Genomic DNA, 22,320 nt, shown 5'->3' with positions numbered 1-22,320 from the left:
TCTTTGAACATTTGTTTCTAGTCTACATTTTTTTTAAAGGTACACCTTTTCAGACTTTTGCTGTTATATTTGGAAGGCTGTCAATTTCTCTTAAGTTCAGTGTTAACTTTTGTCCTTTGCCCAGCGTTTTTCTACTTGAGCCTATACTACCCAACCCAGACTAGTTTCAGCAGTGTCCATCCTGGGTTTTGTTGCCTTTTGTGCGTGTGCTCAGATGCTCATTCATGTCCAACTCTTTGTGACTCCGTGGACTGTAGCCCACCAGGCTCCTCTGTCCATGAAATTCTCCAGGCAAGAATACTGGCGTGGGTTGCCATTTCCTTCTCCAGGGGATCTTCCCAACCCAGGGACTGCACCCACATCTCTTGCATCTCTGGCATTGGCAGGCAGATTCTTTACCCCCAAGTGCCCTGTGGGAAGCCCATTTTTATTTCCTTTATGTGTCCTTAATCTGTCCCATCTGCCTCTTATTATTTGTTTCCCTCTTTGATATCTTACCCATCTTGTTTCAGCTTGTTTCAGGGAAAGGTAACATCTTTAGCTCTTTTAGGCTTGTCGAGAGCATTCAAAATATTTTTCTGTGCTTTGAACTGGTTCTTTCTATGGAGATTGTTTCATATTTGACCATTTATTTATATCATATTATTTTGTGTATTTTTTATTATTTGTAATGATGTCTGGGGAGGGGACTCCAGAGTTTTTCAGAACACTTTCTCATCAATGTTTTGTCTCTTCCACACGGGTCACCTGTCCCTTTGTAGTCGTGACCATCTCCCTCACCACCGTTTTTTCTCTGCAGGTGAGTTGGAGGCCTCTGCACCTCGTGGTGAATTTCTGTGTGTTACAGCTTTCCTGTTAGGTGAATTTGCATTTATTTCTTTTTGGTTTACCTCGATTAGCATCTGCCAAATTGATTGCCCTTTGCTCCCTACTGGGCCCTGCCATTCTCCTCCTCCATCACTTATGAGGAGAGGAGGCTTATATGTGTATATTGCCCTTGAACTCAGTGTGCCTGCTATGTTGAATCGGTCTCAGGACATCAGTCATGACTCACCCCTACAGCAATCTTACCCTCTAAATAAGAGCTGATTCTGCTCTTTCTGGGCTTGATTCACCTCTTTCTTGGAAACCTTGTTACTCTGAATGGTTTTTTTTGTTTGTGTTTTCTTTTGATTAATTAATTAACTAGGTAACCAGGCTGTGTCGGGTCTTAGTTGTGGCATGTGGGGTCCTTTCACTGCACCACCAGATTCTCTAGTTGGGGCTCACAGGCTCGGTGGTTGCAGTGCACAAGTTTAGTTGCTACAGAGCATGTGGGAGTCTTAGTTCCCCAACCAGGGATCAAACCGAGGTTCCTTGCACTGCAAGACAGATTCTTACCCACTGAACCACCAGGGAAGTCCTGTCCCTGAAGGTTTTGTCTGCTATTGACGTTCTCGTCTTACTGATCAGTTTCTATTCTATGTCATTTGTAGTTTTAACTAAGGCTATCTCATAGTTTCATTGAAAATAGCTATTTCTTTTTTGTTTTCAATTATTTTTGCTGCTTTCAGTTGCTATTAGGGAGAGGACGGCAGTAAAAATATTGCTACTCTATCTTCAACAAAAACTGATGAATTAACTGAAATAAGCGATAAAATAGTTCTGTTCGCTAGGTATTTATCAATGTTCACTCAGTTGTTTGAGAAAAGGACAAAGAAAAGTATAACACAATCTTGGTAAAATTAGGTTAAGACCCTTAAAACACTTTATAATTGTGTTTGTATCTTGTATAGATCTGGACTCTCATTACACTAAAAGTTTGGTTGAAGTACTGATTGCCGAGGCCTTACATGGTAGGGAGGCCATGTGGATAAAACCGTTGTTTTAGGGGTGGCTAATCTTTAAATCGGGTTTCCCAGGTGGCTCAGTAGTAAAGAATCCGCCTACCAAGGCAGGAGATGCAAGAGATGTGGGTTCAATCTCTGGATCGGGAAGATCTCCTGGAGGAGGAAATGGCAAACCCTCTCAATATTCTTGCCTGGAAAATTCCATGGACAGAGGAGTCTGGTGGGCTACAGTCCATGGGGCTGCAAAGAGTCAGACATGACTGAGCACACAAATACTTTCGGAGCTAAGAACACATGTGACCAACAGTGGAGTGTCTGGTTTTTTTGTTTGTTTTTTTTTTTCTTCTTTACTTTTATCTATTTGAAAGTCCTACAAAGGTAAGTCATATTTATCAAGTCAATTTTACAGGGAAAAGAACATGAAGCAGAGATCCTTCCCGTATTGAGGACGTGCTGACATGAAACATTAGATATAAATTAAACATAATTTGCTTTTCTATAAATATGTGCATGCTACCTTTTAAAATCAATGAATGCCTTCAATGTACAGTTTCCTTAAAATGTTGGTATTTGTGATATTGGGAATCTGTATTTTATGGAAGAATAACCTCGGTCCTCTGGCTCCGTGTCCCTCGGCAGCTGTGTCCAGCTGGTGGTCCTCATTCCCCACGATTCCTTTAGTGGATGGAAACATTTAGGTCAATATTGATATAAAACTTCATGCACTTCCTTCTCTTTCAGCTTTGGTTTGCCTTCGTTAATGGATTTTCTGGGCAGATTTTATTTGAACGTTGGTGCATCGGCTTGTACAACGTGGTAAGTAAGCACTCTCCCTCTCCCTCTGACAGCATGCGGGGCCACGCTGTTTGTGTCCAGGACGCAGAGCTAAGTCCCTCATCTGCATCCACGGCTCACATATATCGTTAGGGCCTCCATTGCTGCCACACATCCTGCAGAAGCACAAACTCCCCACACATGGTTTCAATCATCGCAGATCATTCCTGAATAACCCCATGAAATTATTAACCCATATATCTTGATAATAGACCCTTGTTACCTCCTGACTAAATGCCTGGGCAGCATTTCCATGTTTGCAGCTCCAGAAAAAAAATTTCTGAACTGTGTCTAAACTCATTCCGCTCCATAATTTCGTTTCTAAATCCGTCAACACAGATGTGAATGTACAAAACCTAACCTGGTGTCCTTTCTGTCCTTCTTAAAAGCATATGTGTCCCTGCGGATGAACGTTTGCTCCCACAGTTAGTGCTAAAGTAATGAATTCTGACTCCCAGCTCATGTGGCAAATGGTCTTCAGCTTATTTGGTATTTTTTACGATTTTCGAGTTCTCATTTCATTACTTGACTGTAATGAATTCAAAAGCTAAAAATACGTATCAACTATAGGCTAACATGACTAAGTAGCTACTTAGCGTTTTGTTTTCCCGGCAAGGGGTGTAACTTAAGGCACCTTTCTTGAATTGTGCTTCCACACTTTTATTTTGGACCCTTACTCTGACATTCTCTGCCTTGGGGGAGTTTATACTCTGAAACAGCCATTATAGGTAGGCATAGATGGAAGTTACCAGACATACAATAATATAAATCATGGTGCTATAAATATTTAGAGTTTGTATATACATTTGTGGAGAAGGCAATGGCAACCCACTCCAGTACTCTTGCCTGGAAAATCCCACAGACAGAGGAGCCTGGTAGGCTGCAGTCCATGGGGTCGCTAAGAGTCGGCATGACTGAGCAGCTTCCCTTTCAATTTTCACTTTCATGCATTGGAGAATGAAATGGCAACCCACTCCAGTGTTCTTGCCTGGAGAATCCCGGGGATGGGGGAGCCTGGTGGTCTGCCATCTATGGGGTCGCACAGAGTCGGACATGACTGAAGCGACTTAGCAGCAGCAGCTTATACATTTGTGGCTGGATATTCAAGTCATCCATCTACTCAGTCCCTTCTTTTTTTTAAGTAGCCACTCTGCTAGGTGCACTATATATTAATAAAATACCGCATACAACACACAGAACACACAGCTCCAGCCCTATAGAGCTCAACAGATGAAGAGACTAAGATGGTGCCGAACCAAGTTCAGATCTTGGTTGATCAACTGATAACTGTGTTACTCACCGCAAAGTACACTAGTACATTTTTTGCTAATAATTAATGCCCCCAAAGACAAAAGTGACAAGTGGAGAGAACAGAGCTGAATTGATGGCCATTTATCACCTGTGCTAGAAAAGCCAGTCTAACCACCTACCACATAGAAAGGGCCTCCCCTTGGGCAGGCTGTTAACTTTGCAGGACTTAGAAGTGTTTTGAGTAGGTTAAAATTATGTGACCATTCAGCGGGAAGTATACTGACTGCTCCACAGTGATTTAGTATTGGAAAAGGCCAACCCTGGCCCACATACGTATAGTATTAGTAACTGGAAGGCTGAGACCTAAGAAGCAGTGCTTTAGCACTAAGAATTGAAATACATATCACCTGGTTACACAATAAAAGGAGTTTAGCCCTGTTTTCATGCTCAGGCGGGAGCACTGAATCCTCTCCTTAGTTCTCTGGCATCTTGGGCAGTTCAGGTTTATCCAGCAAACTCGTAGCTATGATACATCAGTTGCTGATGGGCTGTGAGACAGTTTTGGTCAATGTGGTCCTCAGACCACATGCATGAGCATCACCAGGATTTCTTTGACAATGCGGATTCTTGAGCACCATCCCAACTTAACAAAGAGTTTCCCAGAGATACTGAGAAACAAAACAAAATTTTTTAGGAAAACTTTCTAACAGAGGTTATCCACATTAAAGTTTGACCCCCTAGGGTTTGGGATGTATTTTTTAACTGTAATTTAAAAATCCAGAGGAGAGAGAATATCACAGCTGAGAAGTGAATTCCCAGGTGAAAAGGCACTGTTGCCACGGTGTGGAAGTCAGTCACCAGGAAGTGGTGGCAGAGAATTGGGATAGTCAAGTCCAGTGGGCTCAGAGGGTCATTGACCTCACAGTCAGTCACTGGAAGGGCCAATGCTTTTGAGGACTGGAAGTCTGCCCGCCCCCTTGGAAATTGTCTTGGTCACTTTTGTTTGAAATAAATGGAAACTTAGGGAAAAGATGTAAAAAGGATACAAAGAACTGTATACCTTCATGTCAGTTATTAGCATTTGCCCCCACTTGCATTCTCTCTCAAGACACTCACACGTGCACGTATAGTCAAACACGTGCACACACTGCAACACATGTATTTCTGAGCCAATTGGGAATCAGTTAAGACGTTATGTCCCTGGGACTTCCATGCTGGTGCAGTGGCTAAGACTCTGCTCTTCCAATGCAGGAGGCCCGGGTTCAATCCCTGGTCAGGGAACTAGATTGCACATGCTGCAGCTAAGACCCAGGGCAGCCAAATAAACAACAAATAAGTGATTTACTAGAAAAAAAAATTTTTTTAAGACGTCATGTCCCTTCTGCTTTATCCTTAAATGCATAGCTGGTAAGACAGTTCTCTTATGTAATCACAGTATGATGATCAAAGCCATGAAGTTTAACATGGCTACAACACTGCTGTCTAATCTATGTGTACACGCGTGCTAAGTCACTATGCTCGTGTCCGACTCTTTGCGACCCTTTGGGGTATAGCCCTTCAGGCTCTTCTGTCCATGGGATTCTCCAAGCAAGAATACTGGAGTGGATTGCCATGCCCTCCTCCGGGGATCTTCCCAACCCAGGGATCAAACCTGGGTCTCCTTTGGCTCCTGCATTGCAGGCAGATTCTTTACCACTGAGCCACCAGGGAAGCCCTTACCAGCTCATATTCTAACTTTGTCATTACTCTTCTGTTGAGTATTTCCTTCCCCTCCATGTTGCTCCACAGATACCCAGGGCAAGAGGCAGTTAGTGACATCTGAGACAATGCTAGTGACCGCTTTTCTGGGCTGGGGTCTCTCTTCCCATTTTCTTCAAGCAATATTGATTTTCCTTCTTCAGTACTTAACTCTTGATATTTGATTCGCCAAACCAGCTAAAGCAGCAAGTTACTGTTTCCCAATTTAATTCTCACAGCGTTGAATTAAATAGCTCTGAAACTAACTTCAGATTCCTCTGTATCCTGAAGTCATGGATCAGTGCTATCCTATTAGATGTTAATTATATCCATAGTCAGATTTCTACATCATTTTATTTTATGGGTAGAATGAGACCAAAGAAGCCACCAGTGACAAAAGCTACCATGATCAAATGGATTTCAGTTCCATTTTATCCACTTTTTTGTGAAGAGATAACTTTTTAACAACAAAGAAATGTATCCGACTTAATTTTATCAAGCCAGCACAATTTGAAGAAAACTGATCTCAGCTTCACTTATGAACAGAAATGTACAAATTATAAATAAGGTGTCAGCAAATAGAGTTCAACGGTGTATCAAAAGGATAAAATATTTGACAGATAATTGGTTTATTTCAGAAATGTAGGCGATTCAAAACTTTAAAAAACATTCTAATTATCACTGTATCAGCCAAATAAAGAAGAAAAATGTGATCCCATCAGTAGATGCTACAGAAGTTGTTCAGTCAATCCAACTGCCAGTCCCAAAATAAGGAATCTAAGTAATATAGTAAAGAAAGAAGTCAGTCGGCTATAATGCATACTATTTATGAAAAACTAGTACCATACTACCATAAATGGTAAAATCCTAAAACTGTTTCATTTTAAATAAGAAATTAGTCAGGGATTCCTGTCATCGCTATATAATTCAGCATTGTTTGGGAATTTTCAGCAACTGCCAAGAAAATTAAATAGCTATTACAAATACTAGGAAAAAGTGAAATATTTCTGTGCTTATACAAATATATGAACCAAAAATGGCTGTGTAAATATGTTCATATGACTGTACATCTAAAATGCCCAAAACATACCAGTAAGAAATGAGAGAATTATAAGAAAATTATAAAATTGTAAGATTTTGATTATAAGTCATAAAACTATAAGACAATGATAAAATTATAAAAGAAAATCTAATAAGGTGACTAGATTCATAATAAATACATGAAAACAAATAGCTTTTTCTGACCTGGCAATCACTAGCTATTTTTGTTTAGTATAGAAGTAAGATTTAGAAATAAGAAGGAGAATAATAATTCCTTTCAAAATAGCAATTAGAACTCTACATTTCATAGGAATAATTTTTATACTGAAGAGTTCCCTTGTGGCTCAGCTGGTAAAGAATCTGCCTGCAATGTGGGAGACCTGGGTTCTATCCCTGGGTTGGGAAGATCCCCTGGAGAAGGGAAAGGCTACCCACTCCAGTATTCTGGCCTGGAGAATTCCATGGACTGACCATGGGGTCACAAAGAGTCAGACACGACTGAGGGACTTTCACACAGTATCATAAAAAACTTGGTATAGTATCAACCCTTCCAAAATTAGTATGTAAATTTATGTGATTTCAATTAGAATCCCGATGGATGATTGTTTGGGGGGGGGGAGAAAGTAGGGGAAGGGAATTGCATAAAATGATATTGAAATATAAATGGAATTAACAGGTGCCTGCCTAAGAGTAAATATGCAAAGCATGTTCAGAAAAGAACAGTCAGAGGGTAGACTTGTCTAAACATCAAACCATGCTGTAAAGCTGCCACAACCTCATCAGCACGGTACTGAGAGAACTGGGTGGATAGTCAGGGAGCTTAGCACTAAATCCCAGTTCTAGCTTCTAGATCTGTAATATGTGAGATAATAAGTAAATAAGTATAATAAATAATAAGATAATAAGTAAATGTCAAAGGTGATATTTTAGTGTAGTGAAAAAGTTTGGATTGTGTTCTCAAACTGGCTATTTATAGGGGAAAAAAAAAAACGAACAAAATTAGACTCCTTTCTTATCCAGCATAGATACATTAGTTTCAAAAAAATTGAGACATAAATTTGAGAAGTAAAACTATAAAAAATCCTGCAAGAAACTCCTGATGTAGTTGCATGTTGAGAAGCTATTCTTGATCTTACAGAAATTGAAAGCATTTTATATGACAAATGAAACCATAAAGAAAGCCAATAGACAAAAAGTGTATTTGGAGGAAATTTTGTAATAGAAAGACAGAGTTCAAGAACTCTTAGAAAAGCAGATAAACCATGAATTGAAAATGGACAAAGGACCTGATGTTCTGCACAATTCCAAATCCTCACATCCAGCAAATACATGAAAACATGGTCAGACTCACTGGTGGTCCAGGGAATATTTATTTTTAGAAGTAGCGAATATCTTCAGTTTTTCTGAGTGGAGAGTATTAAATAGAATATAACAGGCAATTGCTGATAGGAAAGAAGGGGAAAGTTGTGTCCTTCATGAAAGGAGAGAGAAACCATTGGGACCTTTTCTGGAAGCAGCCAGGCAGCATCCTATGAAGTTAAAAATGTATTTGGTTTTTTAAATCCCACAGCCTTACTTCTGGGAATCCTTCACAGAGAAATAAAAGATACAGGATAGATATTATAATATATTCTAGGTGTTTATTACACGATGGTTATGGCAACAGAGAGCTGGAAACAAGATGAATGCCTATCCATAGGTGATGGTTGAAAAAATATGGTCCACTTATAGTATGAATTATTATGTGAGCATGAAACTGGCTGCCTTGGGGTCAAACCCTGGGAACCTGGGGGCTTCCCATGGTGTTTTGTTTAATGAGAAAAATACAATGAAGAAAGTGTGTATGATAGATTGTTTCTGAAAAACAAGTAATGATCCCTGGCGTGTGTATGTGTGTGTGCACTACAGTGCAGGTGAGATATCTGGCAGGTAGTTAGCCTGGGGGTACAGAAGGCCAGGGGATTTGAAGTAGGTAGGAGGAGGAAGTTAAGTGAAAAAAGGAAAAGAAGAAACAGCCGGCTGTGTACATGATGTGCGGATGGCTCCTTCAGCCTGACAGTGAGGGTGAGTTTATATATACACTGAGTATACAGCACTTCTGAGATGTCTGTGGGGCACCTTCCTGTAGCGTTTGTCATTGAGATCTTTTTCTCCTTGAGGTCTTTAGAACATGGACATCCCGGGGCTGATCTCCTCTGCTCCTGGCTGAAGGTGGAGCCGGCCAGTTTCCCAGGCCTCACCCCACCACACTCTGGCTGCTTTGTCCCAGCAGACTTAGGCCAAGCTGACTCCTGGCCGGATGTCTAGACTGCTGGGAACTGATGTGCCCTCAGCACTCTCTCGAGATGCACATTCAGTTCTCACGGCCCCCAGAGCTTGGCGGGCTTGCAGGGTATGGATTTGGTCCGTGCCAAGCAGAGAGCAACCCGTGCTCACACCTGAGGAGGAGGTGGCCCATAGATCTGCCGGCTTGGGATGACATGTTGTTCCAGCGCTCTGCTTCAGCACCCAGCTCTCTCTTTCCAGAACACAGATAGAAGCCTGTCACGTGCTATAGAGGACAGGCAAAGGTCAGCACCCTCTGTTCAGCATATCCAGAGGTCATTCTGTCTCCATCCCAGCCTTGTCTCGTGTGTGTCCCTGGCCACCCTGGATGACCTCAAGGTCCCCCCAAATGCTCTGTATGTGTTTGAGCTTTGTGACGGGTGCTCATTCCATGGGGTTGCTGCCCTCTGTCCCCTCCCATTCACACCCCTCACCATCCTGCCAAACTCTGCAGGTACAGTACCTTCCAGGCCAGAGGCTCTATGGTCCAAGCATCCTTCCTTGACTCCCCCGCTTCCTGCATCGCCTCCCCAGGAGTGACTTTGCAGAGCACGCTGTTGTGTATGTATGTTCCATGTCTGTTGCCAGCTGCCGCGTCCCCACCTCTGCAGTGGGCAGAGTTCCAAGGGGTCAGGTGCCTGCTTCTTTGCCTTCTTTCCTTCTTCTGTTTTTAAGTCTCTCCCTTCCTGGGGGTTTTCACAATATCTAACCCACCATGTATTCCCAGTAAAATGACTGAGTAAGTGGTTGAAGGACATTGTCCTTCCTGAAAAGTGAACATAAAATCAAGGTAAATGGGGTCTCGGCTCCCACAGAAAAACACCCCACACCACACAGGGCCCACTGTATCGGGTTCGAAGACACAGCTTATCTGCAAAGGAAGGCAGTTGTTCCTTGAACCAGAGCTCTTAGCCAATCATATTTTTAGGATGTTGGTCTTAGTGTTCTGTGTCAATTTTATACTGATTAGGCAATAGTGCAAAATGACCTTTCGTTTATTTTCTCTGATGGGAGGGTGTCCAGGGAGTCCCTGAACCCAGGCTTTGGACTTGACCTGAAGTTATGGCGTCATCACATCGACCTGAGCCTCTGGGGCTGCAGGGATCGGAAGGGCCCCTGCTAACGGCTCGCTGTCACCTCTGCAGATTTTCACGGCGCTGCCCCCCTTCACACTGGGCATCTTCGAGAGGTCTTGCAGCCAGGAGAGCATGCTGAGGTTCCCGCAGCTCTACAAGGTCACCCAGAACGCCGAGGGCTTCAACACCAGGGTGAGCCACGTGTGCAGATGCGGTCCCTCGGAAAGGCTGGAGACCCCGCCGATGCTAGGCGGGGGCCCTTGAAGGAAGGCGAGGCCCCAGACCTCCCCCAGGATAGCACGCCCAGGGAATCTGAGCTGCCTGATCGGGCAGGAAGCATCCGGTCTTCCTGTTGAACAAAGTCTTCTTCCCTACCTGTGCCCCTGATGGCCACGTGGCCAGTGGCCCCCACACCCCGAGGCCTGTAGGATCCAATCCTCCCCCATCCCATCGAGCCCCGTTGCCTGGCATGGCCCTCGCTCCATCACTGCCTGGTTCTCAGTGATAGGGAAGTATTCCTTCAGCCAGTGAGGGGAATTGGCCAGAGGTGTACGCAAGAATCAAGTCAGACATGGCAGTTGTTTTTCAGTCTGGAGAATCGGTAAAGAGAAGACATCAAGACAGACAAGGAGTAGGGATCCAGGGCTGAGCTGAGCAGGACCAGGCTTAGGTGTTTCAGGGTCCTCCGATCAGAAGTAGCCAAGGGGTCTGGTGGGTCACTGGCTGGCCAGCCACGTCTGTGGGGCAGCGGTGAGGACCCACCCTGAGGAGGGCAGGTGCCCGGCTGGGCTGGAGACAGAGATGCCCACATGCCTGCATTTGCCGTGTTTCCATCTCCAGTGTTCATGCAGGAGGGGTTTCAGGGGCTGGAACTAAGACAGCAGGTGCTGGTTGAGTGTGTGACCAGCCTGCGTGACCACCACTGGGGCCTGAGAGAGGGTGATCCGGGAGTCCTGGACAAAGAGCGGTCCCTGAAGACCTTGTTCTGAACCAGGTGTTGTGACAGTCCTCCTTCAGAGCCACCTCATGCTCAGGAAAGCATGATAGCTGCGTTCACATCTGGAAAAAATACGAGGGATCCTGCTGGATCTTGTGTGTTCCACACACAAGGAGATGGGAGTGACTGATTGTGTCCTTGTGCACTGTGGCTCTGTCCATGAGAAATATGGTCTCTTTGTTCAGCGTCGTTTATGTGAATCAAATCTGTGATTTACAGAGTTTGAATTCAAAGGCTGCATAAGGTGTGGGTAGGGAGTGGACCCACTGGAAAGGTAGCATAGATGAGGGTGCTTGGAGACCAACCCACAGGCATTTTGAAGATGTGGGGCGGGGGATGTAGAAGGCAGGGAACAGATAGGGAAATCATGAACATTAAAGTAGGGAGATCTCATTGTCTTACCATTTCTCGTCATTTTCTGTTGTCCCGTCACTAGTTAAGATCAAGCTATATGGCAGTTCCTAGTATGATGTGTAGATTTTTAAAGAAACTCAATCTGGCTTTAGTAATTCTTTCATTCAGGGTTAAAAGCATGGTTGAAATGCATTTATGAATCTGTAATTGAGAAGAAACTACTGGTTTAGAACTACTGTTCTGTTGTTTGACCTTTCAAGTGTTAAAGAGAATCTTTAACTCTGAATGGTATTCATCTAAATCCTGAAAACCAAAAATGGGAGGGATTTTCAGGGGTAAAACAAGAGAGTGAGCGTGCTGTGTGAGAATTCACATGTTAAGTGTTTTGAATGCTTTCCAAAAGTATGGTTCCAGTCTCGTCAGTCCCACTGTGACCCCTGTTTCTGAGTGATGGTAAAATGTCGTTGTTTTGCTTTCAGTTCTAAAGGAAATGGATCATCATTTATTTTTCTGATGTGGGTAGATTGTGTATTGTCTTGTGTATATGTGAATATCTCTTTAGGTCTTTGTACTCGAGGAATATTATCTGGAGACAGCTGGCTCATTTGTAGCTAAAAAGGAGGAAATTGGTTTTTTCCGCCTTCTGGAGCTGGGATTGCTGCCTGCATCCCTGACAGCAAGGGGCTTGTTGAGCCACACAGAGGTCAAGAGTGTGGGCAGTTCCTGACAACCTCGGTCTGTTTTCCCTTAGGTTTTCTGGGGTCACTGCATCAACGCCTTGGTCCATTCGCTCATCCTCTTCTGGTTTCCCATGAAAGCGCTGGAGCATGGTAGGTAATGGCTTTGTGATTCAACTCTCAGCAAGTAGCTTTGCAGCCCCTCCATGCCTGTTGTTCACAAATTTTTTTCCCAGTTCCACAGGCCTAGAGATCACAGGAACAAATTTTAGAAGAAAAACATACGTAACATCTAATGAGAGCTAGTCTCGGCTTTATAGCTTGTAGGTTTCACCCCTTCTGGCTCTAAGAACCCATTTTCCTTCCAGTTGCCTGGAGAGTTTAAATACTAAGCATTTGAAACTTTATTTTTAATAACCGTTTGAGTCAAAAATCTTGAAGAAAAGCACTTTACTATAATGAAACATCAATGCCTCTTGCCCTCGAGTTTGAAATTTTCTGCTCATTACTTGGGCTTTCGTTTTCCAAGCCTGACGCACCTCTATGCCAAATAACTCAAATCTCACGAGAGTATAATTTTATACCCTGTCTTCTGAAAGTCTCTTTTCCTTGAGGTACACTTTTCAAGCAAATGTTTAAAGTCTGTTGGAGGCCGGACTATTCCAGTTGTTTTTAACCTTCGCTGAGCTGGAGGAGGGTGTGCTTGTTCTCATTAATGCATCCAGAATGTGGCCTCTTACAAGAGACATACCTTTTAGCCTCAAAAAATGAAAATGTACTACGAGAATGTCAGTCTATTACCCCTCTCAAATCGTAATAATACCCGTGGGGAAAGTTACCCCAAATGTTGACTAGACAAGGCCTCTGACTGTTCAGAGAACCAAAGGATAGAAAGTTTCCGAGCTTCTTTGCTTCTTCTTCCAAGTTTCTGTGTCAGTGGGTTTTGTGCTTCAGACGGACATGATTCATCCTCACTGATGTGCTTTAACCTGTCAAGTATCGATTGTTAGAGAAAATGCATGCACAGCCAAGGTGTTAAATACCTTGTGACTTATTCTCTATTTCTTCAGACCCCCTTTTCTTTCAAGGGTCCCTGAGTCTCTTGCTTACTTGTGTGTGTGCTCAGCCGTGTCTAACTTTTTGCGACCCATGGGCTGTAGCCTGACAAGTTCCTCTGTCCATGGACTTTCCCAGGCAAGACTACTGGAGTGGGTTGCCATTTCCTACTCCACACCTAAGTCTCTAAATCAGAAAGGAAAATTTTTTGCTTCCAGCCTCACCCCCAAAGGGGCATTCTAGATGAATCATTCTTCGAATGGTGAAGCTTTCCTGTGATTCATCTTCATGTGTTGCTGTTATTTAGTCCTTTCAGTCATGTCCGGCTCTTTGCAGCCCCATGGACTGTAGCCCACCAGCCTCCTCTGTCATGAGATTTCCCAAGCAGGACTACTGGAGTGGGTTGCCATTTCCTTTACATGTAGTAGTTTTAATTTATTGGGTTGGCCAAAGAGTTCTTTTAATTTTTTCATAAGATCATGTAGAAAAACCTGAACAAACCTTTTGACCAACCCAATATTTTGAAATGATTTTGTGATTAAGAGCTTACAAATATGAGTGTTGACTGTGCTTTGTATTAGAAGCTCTGGCAGTTTGGTGATAAAGTGGCTGTCTTTGTATCAGGCTGGGCTGGTGATGGGAGGCAATTTGTCTGCTGAGCACGAGAGCAGGTTTGGAACGTGTCCTCTGGTCCCCAAACCCAGCCTTTCGTGCAAAGGAAGAGACTCGTACTCGTACTGACTCTGGGTATTATACCTAGGCCCGCCACTCTCATATGTCTACAGGGACTCTGTAAATATGCAGTGCTTGCTTTGGACTCATAGAAGTTTTGCAAGATGGACTCATAAAGCTTTGCAAGATGGACTCATAGAAGTTTTGCAAGTTGGACTCATAAAGTTTTGTCCTTTACTTGCCCGCTTCAGAAGGAGCTAGTGTGGCCCCGACTGATCAGGTGGTTTTCTGATCCTGAGTCACCATTACATGCTTTGAGATGGTGGCTTGTATTCTTTGGTGGGATCACTATTGTTTACCTAGATCACATCACATAAATCCATCCACTCTCCCAATGTGGTCTGTATTTAAAAGAAGATAGATCCCCAGCAGTTACTAGTTTACCTAAGAGGTGTCACCAGGTAAATTTCAAGTTAGTTTCTACCACACGGCTCCCCTGGTAGCTCAGTTGGTAAAGAATCCCCCTGCAATGCAGGAGAGCCCAGTTCAATTCCTGGGTTGGGAAGATCCCCTGGAGAAGGGAAAGGCTACCCACTCCAGTATTCTGGCCTGGAGAATTCCATGGACTGTATAGTCCATGGGGTCGCAAAGAATCAGACACAACTGAGTGACTTTCACCTTATATGCTTCATTCAGATTAGCAATTTGCCTAACAACCAAAAGGATGACTTTTTTTGATTTTTTAATCGCCATCATGGTTAGCATCATTATTTCATATTTATTAAGCCTTCTGCATAGAGGTTTTCTTTTGGTTATATTATAAACAGTAACCTTTTGACTGAAACTGTTGAAGGTGAAATGAATAGCAAGTGTGAAGTCTATTTGGCAAAGAACAACAGAAGGCTGTTTGTGTTCTTGGTCACTAGTTGATGTCCTCTAACAAATGGAATGAATATTGTAGGGATCATTTCTAAATTTTCACTATCAGTACAAACATGATTACAGTGTCCCTCAGCCTTATTCTTTGATGTGATATTTATGTCCAAGGCCCTGTGATAGAGTCTAAGGGTGGTGGGTAAATGTGGCAATGTGGGTCTTCCCGTCAAAACATTTGAAGTCTGGTAAGGGATGTGGATAATTCTAGTACAGGCAGAAAGCAACTCAAGTAAAATCCAGAGGAAGCGCTCTCAGATTACAGGGGGCTGAGAGAGATGTCTTTCATTTAGGATGACTCATGGCTTGTTGGAGGGGATAACGTGTAGGCTTAGCCTGGAAGTCCAGGCAGAGCAAGATGCTAGAGTTGGAGGGAAGAGCTGAATGAAGGGGGTGATTCAGGACAGCTGCGGAGAGCTTGAGAAGTTCATTCCTTACAGGGAGGAAGGCAGAAGAATTGGAGAAGGTGGGTGAAAGCTGGCCTGCAGAGAGCTTGGAATGCAGTGTTAAGAAGCCAAGACTCCATTTGGAAGCATTAAACAGTCAGTAGCATTTAGATTGAGCTGAGTGTTGCAAGCAGAGCAATTTTGGGAAGTTAAAACCATCATATCTTGTAAGGCCGATAGGAGAAGGAAAACTGATAGCAGGAGTCCTGGTTAGGTCTCCAGCTGTTCCAGGGAGCTTAAGGAGGGTTAAACCTGGGACTAGGGATGTGTTTAGCAAGGGGAGAACTTGTTTTGAGAAGAAGTCCTTCAGCAGAATCATAGCAGACCACTGATGTGCCAGGTGCCAAGGGCATGGTGGACACTAAAAAACGCAGCTTGTCTTGCCCTCTGGGGGCTTCTGTGAAGTCAGCTGATGATCGGGAAGAAGATGTTAGATGATCAGGAATTATGCACGTAATTGCTTAATGGCCAGTGTGCTGTGTTCTACAGGCTGCTGGGGAGCTTGTAATATCGGGACATAACCTAGTCTAGTGGGTCAAGGAAGCATCTTCTCCAAGGAAGTAAGTAGTAAAAAAGGAGCAGGGAGTGAGCAGGTGGGGCAGAGGCGGTGTAGGGAAAGTAGGGGAGAAAGAGCATTCCTGACAGGGAGCGCAAGCATACAGGGCTCGTGCTGCCTGGGAGCTGGGCGAGTCCTCGGGCAGTGGCTCCCAAGGAGGTGCAGGGATGGTCTCGGGAGCTTGTTCAGCCTTTGGTGAGCACTTCCAGACCCTGAGCTTCCCTGGCTGTGGACAGTGAACCCCCTCCCCACCGCCTTTCCCCCGTCCTTGTGCAGCTGTGAATCAAAATGTGACTGCACACATTTCCAGCATCCCCTCTGCATCTGCAGCAGCACCCTAGTCGAGAGGGCAGTAGCATAGAGGTGTTAGGTTGAGGGTCAGATCGCTAAAACTCAGATGGGGACCTTTTTCAGGGAGAGGTTTGGGGTGGGAGAGTTACACCCCGGACTTGCCTCTGAGGAAGACAAGACAGCCATTTAGAGAAGTGCATCAGGTCTGGCAAGAGCACGGGTCTTTTTGTGTTAAGTTTTTTAGTGGAGGAGGAAATCGAAAAGCTTGCAAGTCTGAGAAGAACCAGGATGTGGCAGCTGATTTGATTACTTGCTCATGGGCTGATTGCCCTAAATAACAGTGAGCTCCTGTTAACACTTTGAACCACTCCTTAGAAGGGGGCATTCACCCTGCTCCCAAAGAAGTGTTGGAAAATGGCACCAATCTGAGACAAATGAGGGCATCTTCAAACCACGGGGACCCTGATCTCACAGAACAGTGCCTTGGGCCCCCCACCCCCGCTCCAGCCCCAAGTCCTGCCGGAAGCTGTCTGTCAGCCGCGGGCTACACTCAGCCCTGAGGACCTTTGCTCGACTGGGGGCTGAGATCCACAGAGCAGCTTGGTTGCAGTGTTTCATGCTCTGTGGGCTGCATTGTCAATGTGGTAGATTTTACCAGGAAATTTTCTCCAGGCTCCCTCGAGAGAGGCTTAGGTACAGACAGTGCTGGTCACCCCCAGCATAGAGGCTCAGGTACAGACAGAGCTGGACACCTCCAGCATCATTGTTGGCAGAAACATTTCTGAGAGGTGCTAGCCCGTCAATCATTCCTTAAGAAGCGTCCAAGAATTTTGCTTTGCTTATTTCTGTGTGGTTTTGGATAGAATTTTCAAAGCAGTGCTCGGCTGATGGAGTTTGTGATGATTCATTTCAAGTTTCAAAATACATTTTTCCACTCCAGCAATTCTGTAGTAAATCAGATTTCTTCCAACCATCACAACCTTACGCTCATGGCCATGGCCAGTCTGCAGCTCCCAGCCTTCAAACTTAAACGTGATTCTAGGTTAAAACCAGAGATGTCACCTTTGCAGGGACTGAAATTCACCAAGACTTTGGTGTTGGGCCACTCTTGGACTTCCAAGTGGTGTATCCAGTATGCATATTTGAGCAACCCTCCTTGAAGTGGAATGTGGTTATTGGCAAATCCATTTTGATTTTTTTAAATGGAAAATTTCAGATTTTGTTTTTCTTGATGGAATTTAAGAGGGAAGGGATAGGAGTATACTTAGCATCAGAGAAAAATGCCCCCCAAACAGATTTATTCTTGATTCCTCCCTGTCTACACTCTGGAAACCATCCCCATTTCTTTCCAGAAGAAATGTGATGTAGATACTTATTGTATTGGCACTAATTAAGCAGCAGGATCTCTGAACATTTTTGGAGAAGGCTACATTATATTTTCTAATAAATGTGCTTCTGTGAGATGAGACATGTTTTATAAACTGAAATGATAGTATACCTGTATAAAATGAGATGTAGAGTACTTCTCTCTGCCTGTGGCAGTACTGGGTCATTTTAGCTTGAATTATTTATGACCCTATACCTGATACTATAAACTTGGTTATTTTTATGTCACATAAGTTTCACATTAAGCTAAACTGGGGTTAAATTGCCCTTGTTCTCTGAGATTGCATCTTCTTAAAATCAATTACTTATTCATTAAAAAAAAAAAAAAAAGACAAGTGACTGTGTCCTTTGTGCCAGGTCCCTTTTGGCAGATGTAGTACAAGTAGCAGTAGGCAGATTCCCTGCCCTGTTGGAGCTCACACGGGACAAAGCAGGACTGAACAGAAAGTGTAATGAGAGGACAATCAAGGTCAAATGGTGTGCGTTCCAAGGACCACCGATCTGTCCCCTGGTTTGAGGACTGCCCCGTTGAGGATGTGTTACGTAGTCAAAGGATGCATGGGAGGAGAGAGCTGGGAAGAGTAGGGAGGGAGAGGTTTCAGGCTATGGGGATAGCATGGGTAAGAGGCTGTGATTCAGAGTCAGAGAAGGCATGTGTGGGTGGAAGACTGAGGAGCAAGACTGTGAGATCGATTGCCTAGGGGTGGTAAAGGATGGGGACCGAGAGATCAGACCTTTCCCAGTCTTGGGGACTAGTGAGCCTTTGAAGTATAAGTTCAGCAGGAGCCACTGATGGGTTATAAGCAGAGAGCCAAGTAGCTGATGAATTTCAAGGTGACTACACTGGCCAGAATGATTTTTGGCATACAGCTGGTTGGCTGTTGCTTAGGCTGTGTAGTGACAGAGTCAGAGAGGTGCACGGATTAGAGGGCTACTAAGGGGGCAGAACCGGAAGGATCCAATATTGCATTAATGAAAACTTCCCTGGTCTGACTGTGTGTGCGTGTGTGCCACGTTGCTTTAGTCATGTCCGACTCTGTGTGACCCCGTGCACTGTAGCCTGCTAAGCTCCTCTGTCTATGGGGATTCTCCAGGCAAGAATATTGGAGTGGGTTGCCGTGCCCTCCTCCAGTGGACCTTCCCAACCCAGGGATCAAACCTGTACCTCCTGTAGGGCAGGCAGATTCTTTACCACTGAGCCGCCTAGGAAGCCAATATTTTCTCAAGATGATAATAATAAACTGTACACCTTGGACTTCTTCCCTGTCCCAAAGTATGAGTCATTAGCCATTTCTATTTTGCACTGTTGCCAACTTCTGTAACCTGACAGTGTCACATGTATTGTACACAGTTGGGTTTGATGTAATGCTGTAAAAAGTATGAGCTGGAGTTCCTAGACTTCACCTTCAGAACTCTGTCAAGAAGTTGAATCAAGGTATATTAGGGTAGGAACAGCTGCTGCAACAAACAACCCCCAAATATCAAGGGCTTAGCCCAATAAAGGCTTATTCTGCCTCGTGTCATCTTCAAATGGAATAGTATATTGTACATGGTATATTGGCACTGTTTTCTATTTTCTGCATTTGTGATGCCCTGGTATTAGGCACCTAGATCCTGGAAAAGGTCAGTTTTCATTCCAATCCCAAAGAAAAGCAGTGACAAATAGTGTTCAAACTACGACACAATTGCACTCATCTCACACGCTAGCAAAGTAATGCTCAAAATTCTCCAAGTCAGGCTTCAACAGTATGTAAACCATGAACTCCCAGATGTTCAAGATGGATTTAGAAAAGGCAGAGGAACCAGAGATCAAATTGCCAGCATCCATTGGATCATGGAAAAAGCAAGAGAGTTCCAGAAAACATCTATGTCTGCTTTATTGACTACACCAAAGCCTTTGACTGTGTAGATCATAACAAACTGTGGAAAATTCTGAAAGAGATGGGAATACCAGACTACCTGACCTGCCTCCTGGGAAATCTATATGCAGGTCAAGAAACAACAGTGAGAACTGGACATGGAACAACAGACTGGTTCCAAATCAGGAAAGGAGTACATCAAGGCTGTATATTGTCACCCTGCTTATTTAACTTTGCAGAGTACACCATGAGAAATGCTGGGCTGGGTGAAGCACAAGCTGGAATCAAGATTGCTGGGAGAAATATCAATAACTTCAGATATGCAGATGACACCACCCTTATGGCAGAAAGTGAAGAAAAACTAAAGAGCCTCTTGATGAAAGTGAAAGAGGAGAGTGAAAAGGCTGGCTTAAAACTCAACTTTCAAAAAATGAAGATCATGGCATCCAGTCCCATCACTTCATGGCAAATAGATGGGGAAACAATGGGAACAGTGACAGACTTTATTTTCTTGGGCTCCAAAATCATTGCAGATGATGACTGCAGCCATGAAATTAAGACACTTGATCCTTGGAAGAAAAGCTATGACCAACCTAGACAGCATATTAAAAAGCAGAGACATTACTTTGCTAACAAAGGTCCATCTAGTCAAAGCTATGGTTTTTCCAGTAGTCATGTATGGATGTGAGAGTTGGACTATAAAGAAAGCTGAGTCCCGAAGAATTGGTGCTTTTGAACTGTGGTGTTGGAGAAAACTCTTGAGAGTCCCTTGGACTGCAAGATCAAACCAGTCAGTCTGAAAGGACATCAGTCCTGAATATTCATTGGAAGGACTGATGCTGAAGCTGTAACTCTAATACTTTGGCCACCTGATGCAGAGAACTGACTCCTTGGAAAAGACCCTGGGAAAGATTGAAGGCAGGAGAAGGGGACGACAAAGGATGAGATGGTTGGATGGCATTACCGACTCAGTGGACATGAGTTTGAGCAAGCTTCAGGAGTTGGTGGTGGACAGGGAAGCCTGGTGTGCTGCAGTCCATGGGGTCACAAAGAGTTGGACTCAACTGAGCGACTGAACTAAACTGTTCCTGGAGAGACTGTGTTCCCAGGGTTGGCTGATTCCTAGAGCAGACAGCTCCCCTGCAGGCTTGCCTTTGATATCCAGCCAACAGTTCTGGGGCCCCCAGACATCTCTGTATCTTACTCTTTCACACCAGACTAATGTTCTCTACCCTAAGTCACCCTGGACCAGGTATCACATAGCTAGGGATCAACCTTGAACCCAGAGGCTGTTGAAATTGTTCACACTATCCAACCTTGAGCTTACACAGTGTACCTACCCTGCCTTGTCTACTTTATCCCGTGAAAACCCAAATAAAAGCTGTGGGTCATGTTTTCTCCTCTTCCCTCCTGCCTGACCCTGCTGTTTCCCCATGTGGCCCAGCCTAACATCCTCTGTGTCCTATTTTTAGGGGTCCTTGAGTATAAACTTTGTCCTTCATGACCATCACATCCATATCTATTTCTCTTCTGACATCTGGTTAAAACAAGCGCTGGATTCATCTCCATAGTGGTGCTTCATCTGTTCATGGCCCCCGAGTTCACCCTTGGCCTCACACAGGGACAGGAGAGGGCCAGGAAGATTGATGGCTCTTAACCCTCTCTGGCAGGACAGGACCCACCACTTCTAACTAGTCACAGGGCCCGCCTAGGTAGGAAGGGCCTCAGACTGTCCCTAGACTCTGCTCCTGGGCATCAGAAATGAGCCTGTGCCTACAAGGTGGCTGTTGGACATCGACAGGCAGTCGAGTTCACTTTCCATCATTTTCACTTCCTTTTTGAAATCTATTTTTAGTAAATAAGAATGAAAAAAGAGAAAGGTTGAAATCTGAGTTTCATATCCTTAACTTGATCCAGCAGAAATGTCAATACAGAGGAGAAAATCCAGAAAAAGGCTTATATAACCAGGAACTTAACCCAGCGCTGGTTCTCAATGTAATTATAATCACTAACACTTGTATAAACTCTACCTTTTAGAAACGCCTTGCAGTAAGGTATGGCACTCTTTACAGAGAAGGGAAAAATGAATCTTCTGTTATGAATACACAGCATCAGAAGCAAAAAGAATCATTTCAGTTGTCATACAGACAGTGCAGACATTTGAGCAGGATGAGTTCTAAGTGCATTTGTAAGTGAGTTCTCTGCACTTGGAAGACATTTTCACTCTTGATATTCATCCAGTAGTAGCTGGTTGGCATTGTACCTCTGAGCCTCTGCCATCTTAAGAGGCCCCAAGAGTGAGATGGGGAGAGGAGAGCCTGTTAATATGCTGGAACAAGGGCTGCTCTAAGTTGGTGCTACTGAAGGTTTGAGGCTCAGATGCTAAAGGATCCACTTGCAATGCAGGAGACAGAGGTTCGATCCCTGGGTTGAGAAGATCTCCTTGATAAGGGAATGGCAATCCATTCCAATATTCTTGCCTGGGAAATCCCATGGACAGAGGAGCCTGATGGGCTGCTTAGAGTTGGACACATCTGATCAACTAACACACACACTGAATTGGTGCTGCTGAAGCAAAAGGTCAGAAGAAAGAGAACAGGAGGGACTTGGCATCTGCTCTCCAGCCAAAATTCTTGACAGGTGCCCTGGTGTCTGTTGAGGGAATGGTGCCATCTCCCTAATTCTTCCTCTGGAGTCAGATGTGTGCACAATGCTGTGATTTTGAATCCAGGCTTCCACAGGTTCTTACTACACCAAAAACACATTTATGCATTCACCCCATCTGTTTTCTTGATTATTGAGCCCTGTCTTCTCTGGCTGCACAGGACTACACTGTAACTTAGGCTTCAGATTTTGCTTTTCGTCAAAGCCCTCTCTGAATACGTTTTTGTGGTTTAGCCGGGTCATAATGTAATGTGTTTAACGAGCATTTCATTGAAATGGCATCTTTATAAGATGTCATCAGCCTAGCCCCTTGGAAGCCTCTGAGGTAAGTTCCCC

The 22,320-nt window shown here is 44.1% G+C and overlaps 1 protein-coding gene across 3 annotated transcripts in view; it reads left to right on the top strand.

Annotated features, from left to right (window-relative positions):
• LOC101115632 (phospholipid-transporting ATPase IB) overlaps window positions 1–22,320 on the top strand; it is a 469,524-nt gene that overhangs the window by 319,187 nt on the left and 128,017 nt on the right. For all 3 annotated transcript variants that reach the window (XM_042254882.2, XM_060394098.1, XM_060394100.1), the window contains exons 28-30: window positions 2,571–2,645; window positions 10,163–10,285; window positions 12,196–12,274. In XM_042254882.2, coding sequence (XP_042110816.1) covers window positions 2,571–2,645; window positions 10,163–10,285; window positions 12,196–12,274 — 277 coding nt within the window. The remainder of the gene's footprint in view (window positions 1–2,570; window positions 2,646–10,162; window positions 10,286–12,195; window positions 12,275–22,320) is intronic.

The sequence above is a fragment of the Ovis aries genome, chromosome 10 (assembly GCF_016772045.2).
Source record: "Ovis aries strain OAR_USU_Benz2616 breed Rambouillet chromosome 10, ARS-UI_Ramb_v3.0, whole genome shotgun sequence".
NCBI lineage: Eukaryota > Metazoa > Chordata > Mammalia > Artiodactyla > Bovidae > Ovis > Ovis aries.
This window is presented reverse-complemented; position numbering and strand designations above follow the sequence as displayed.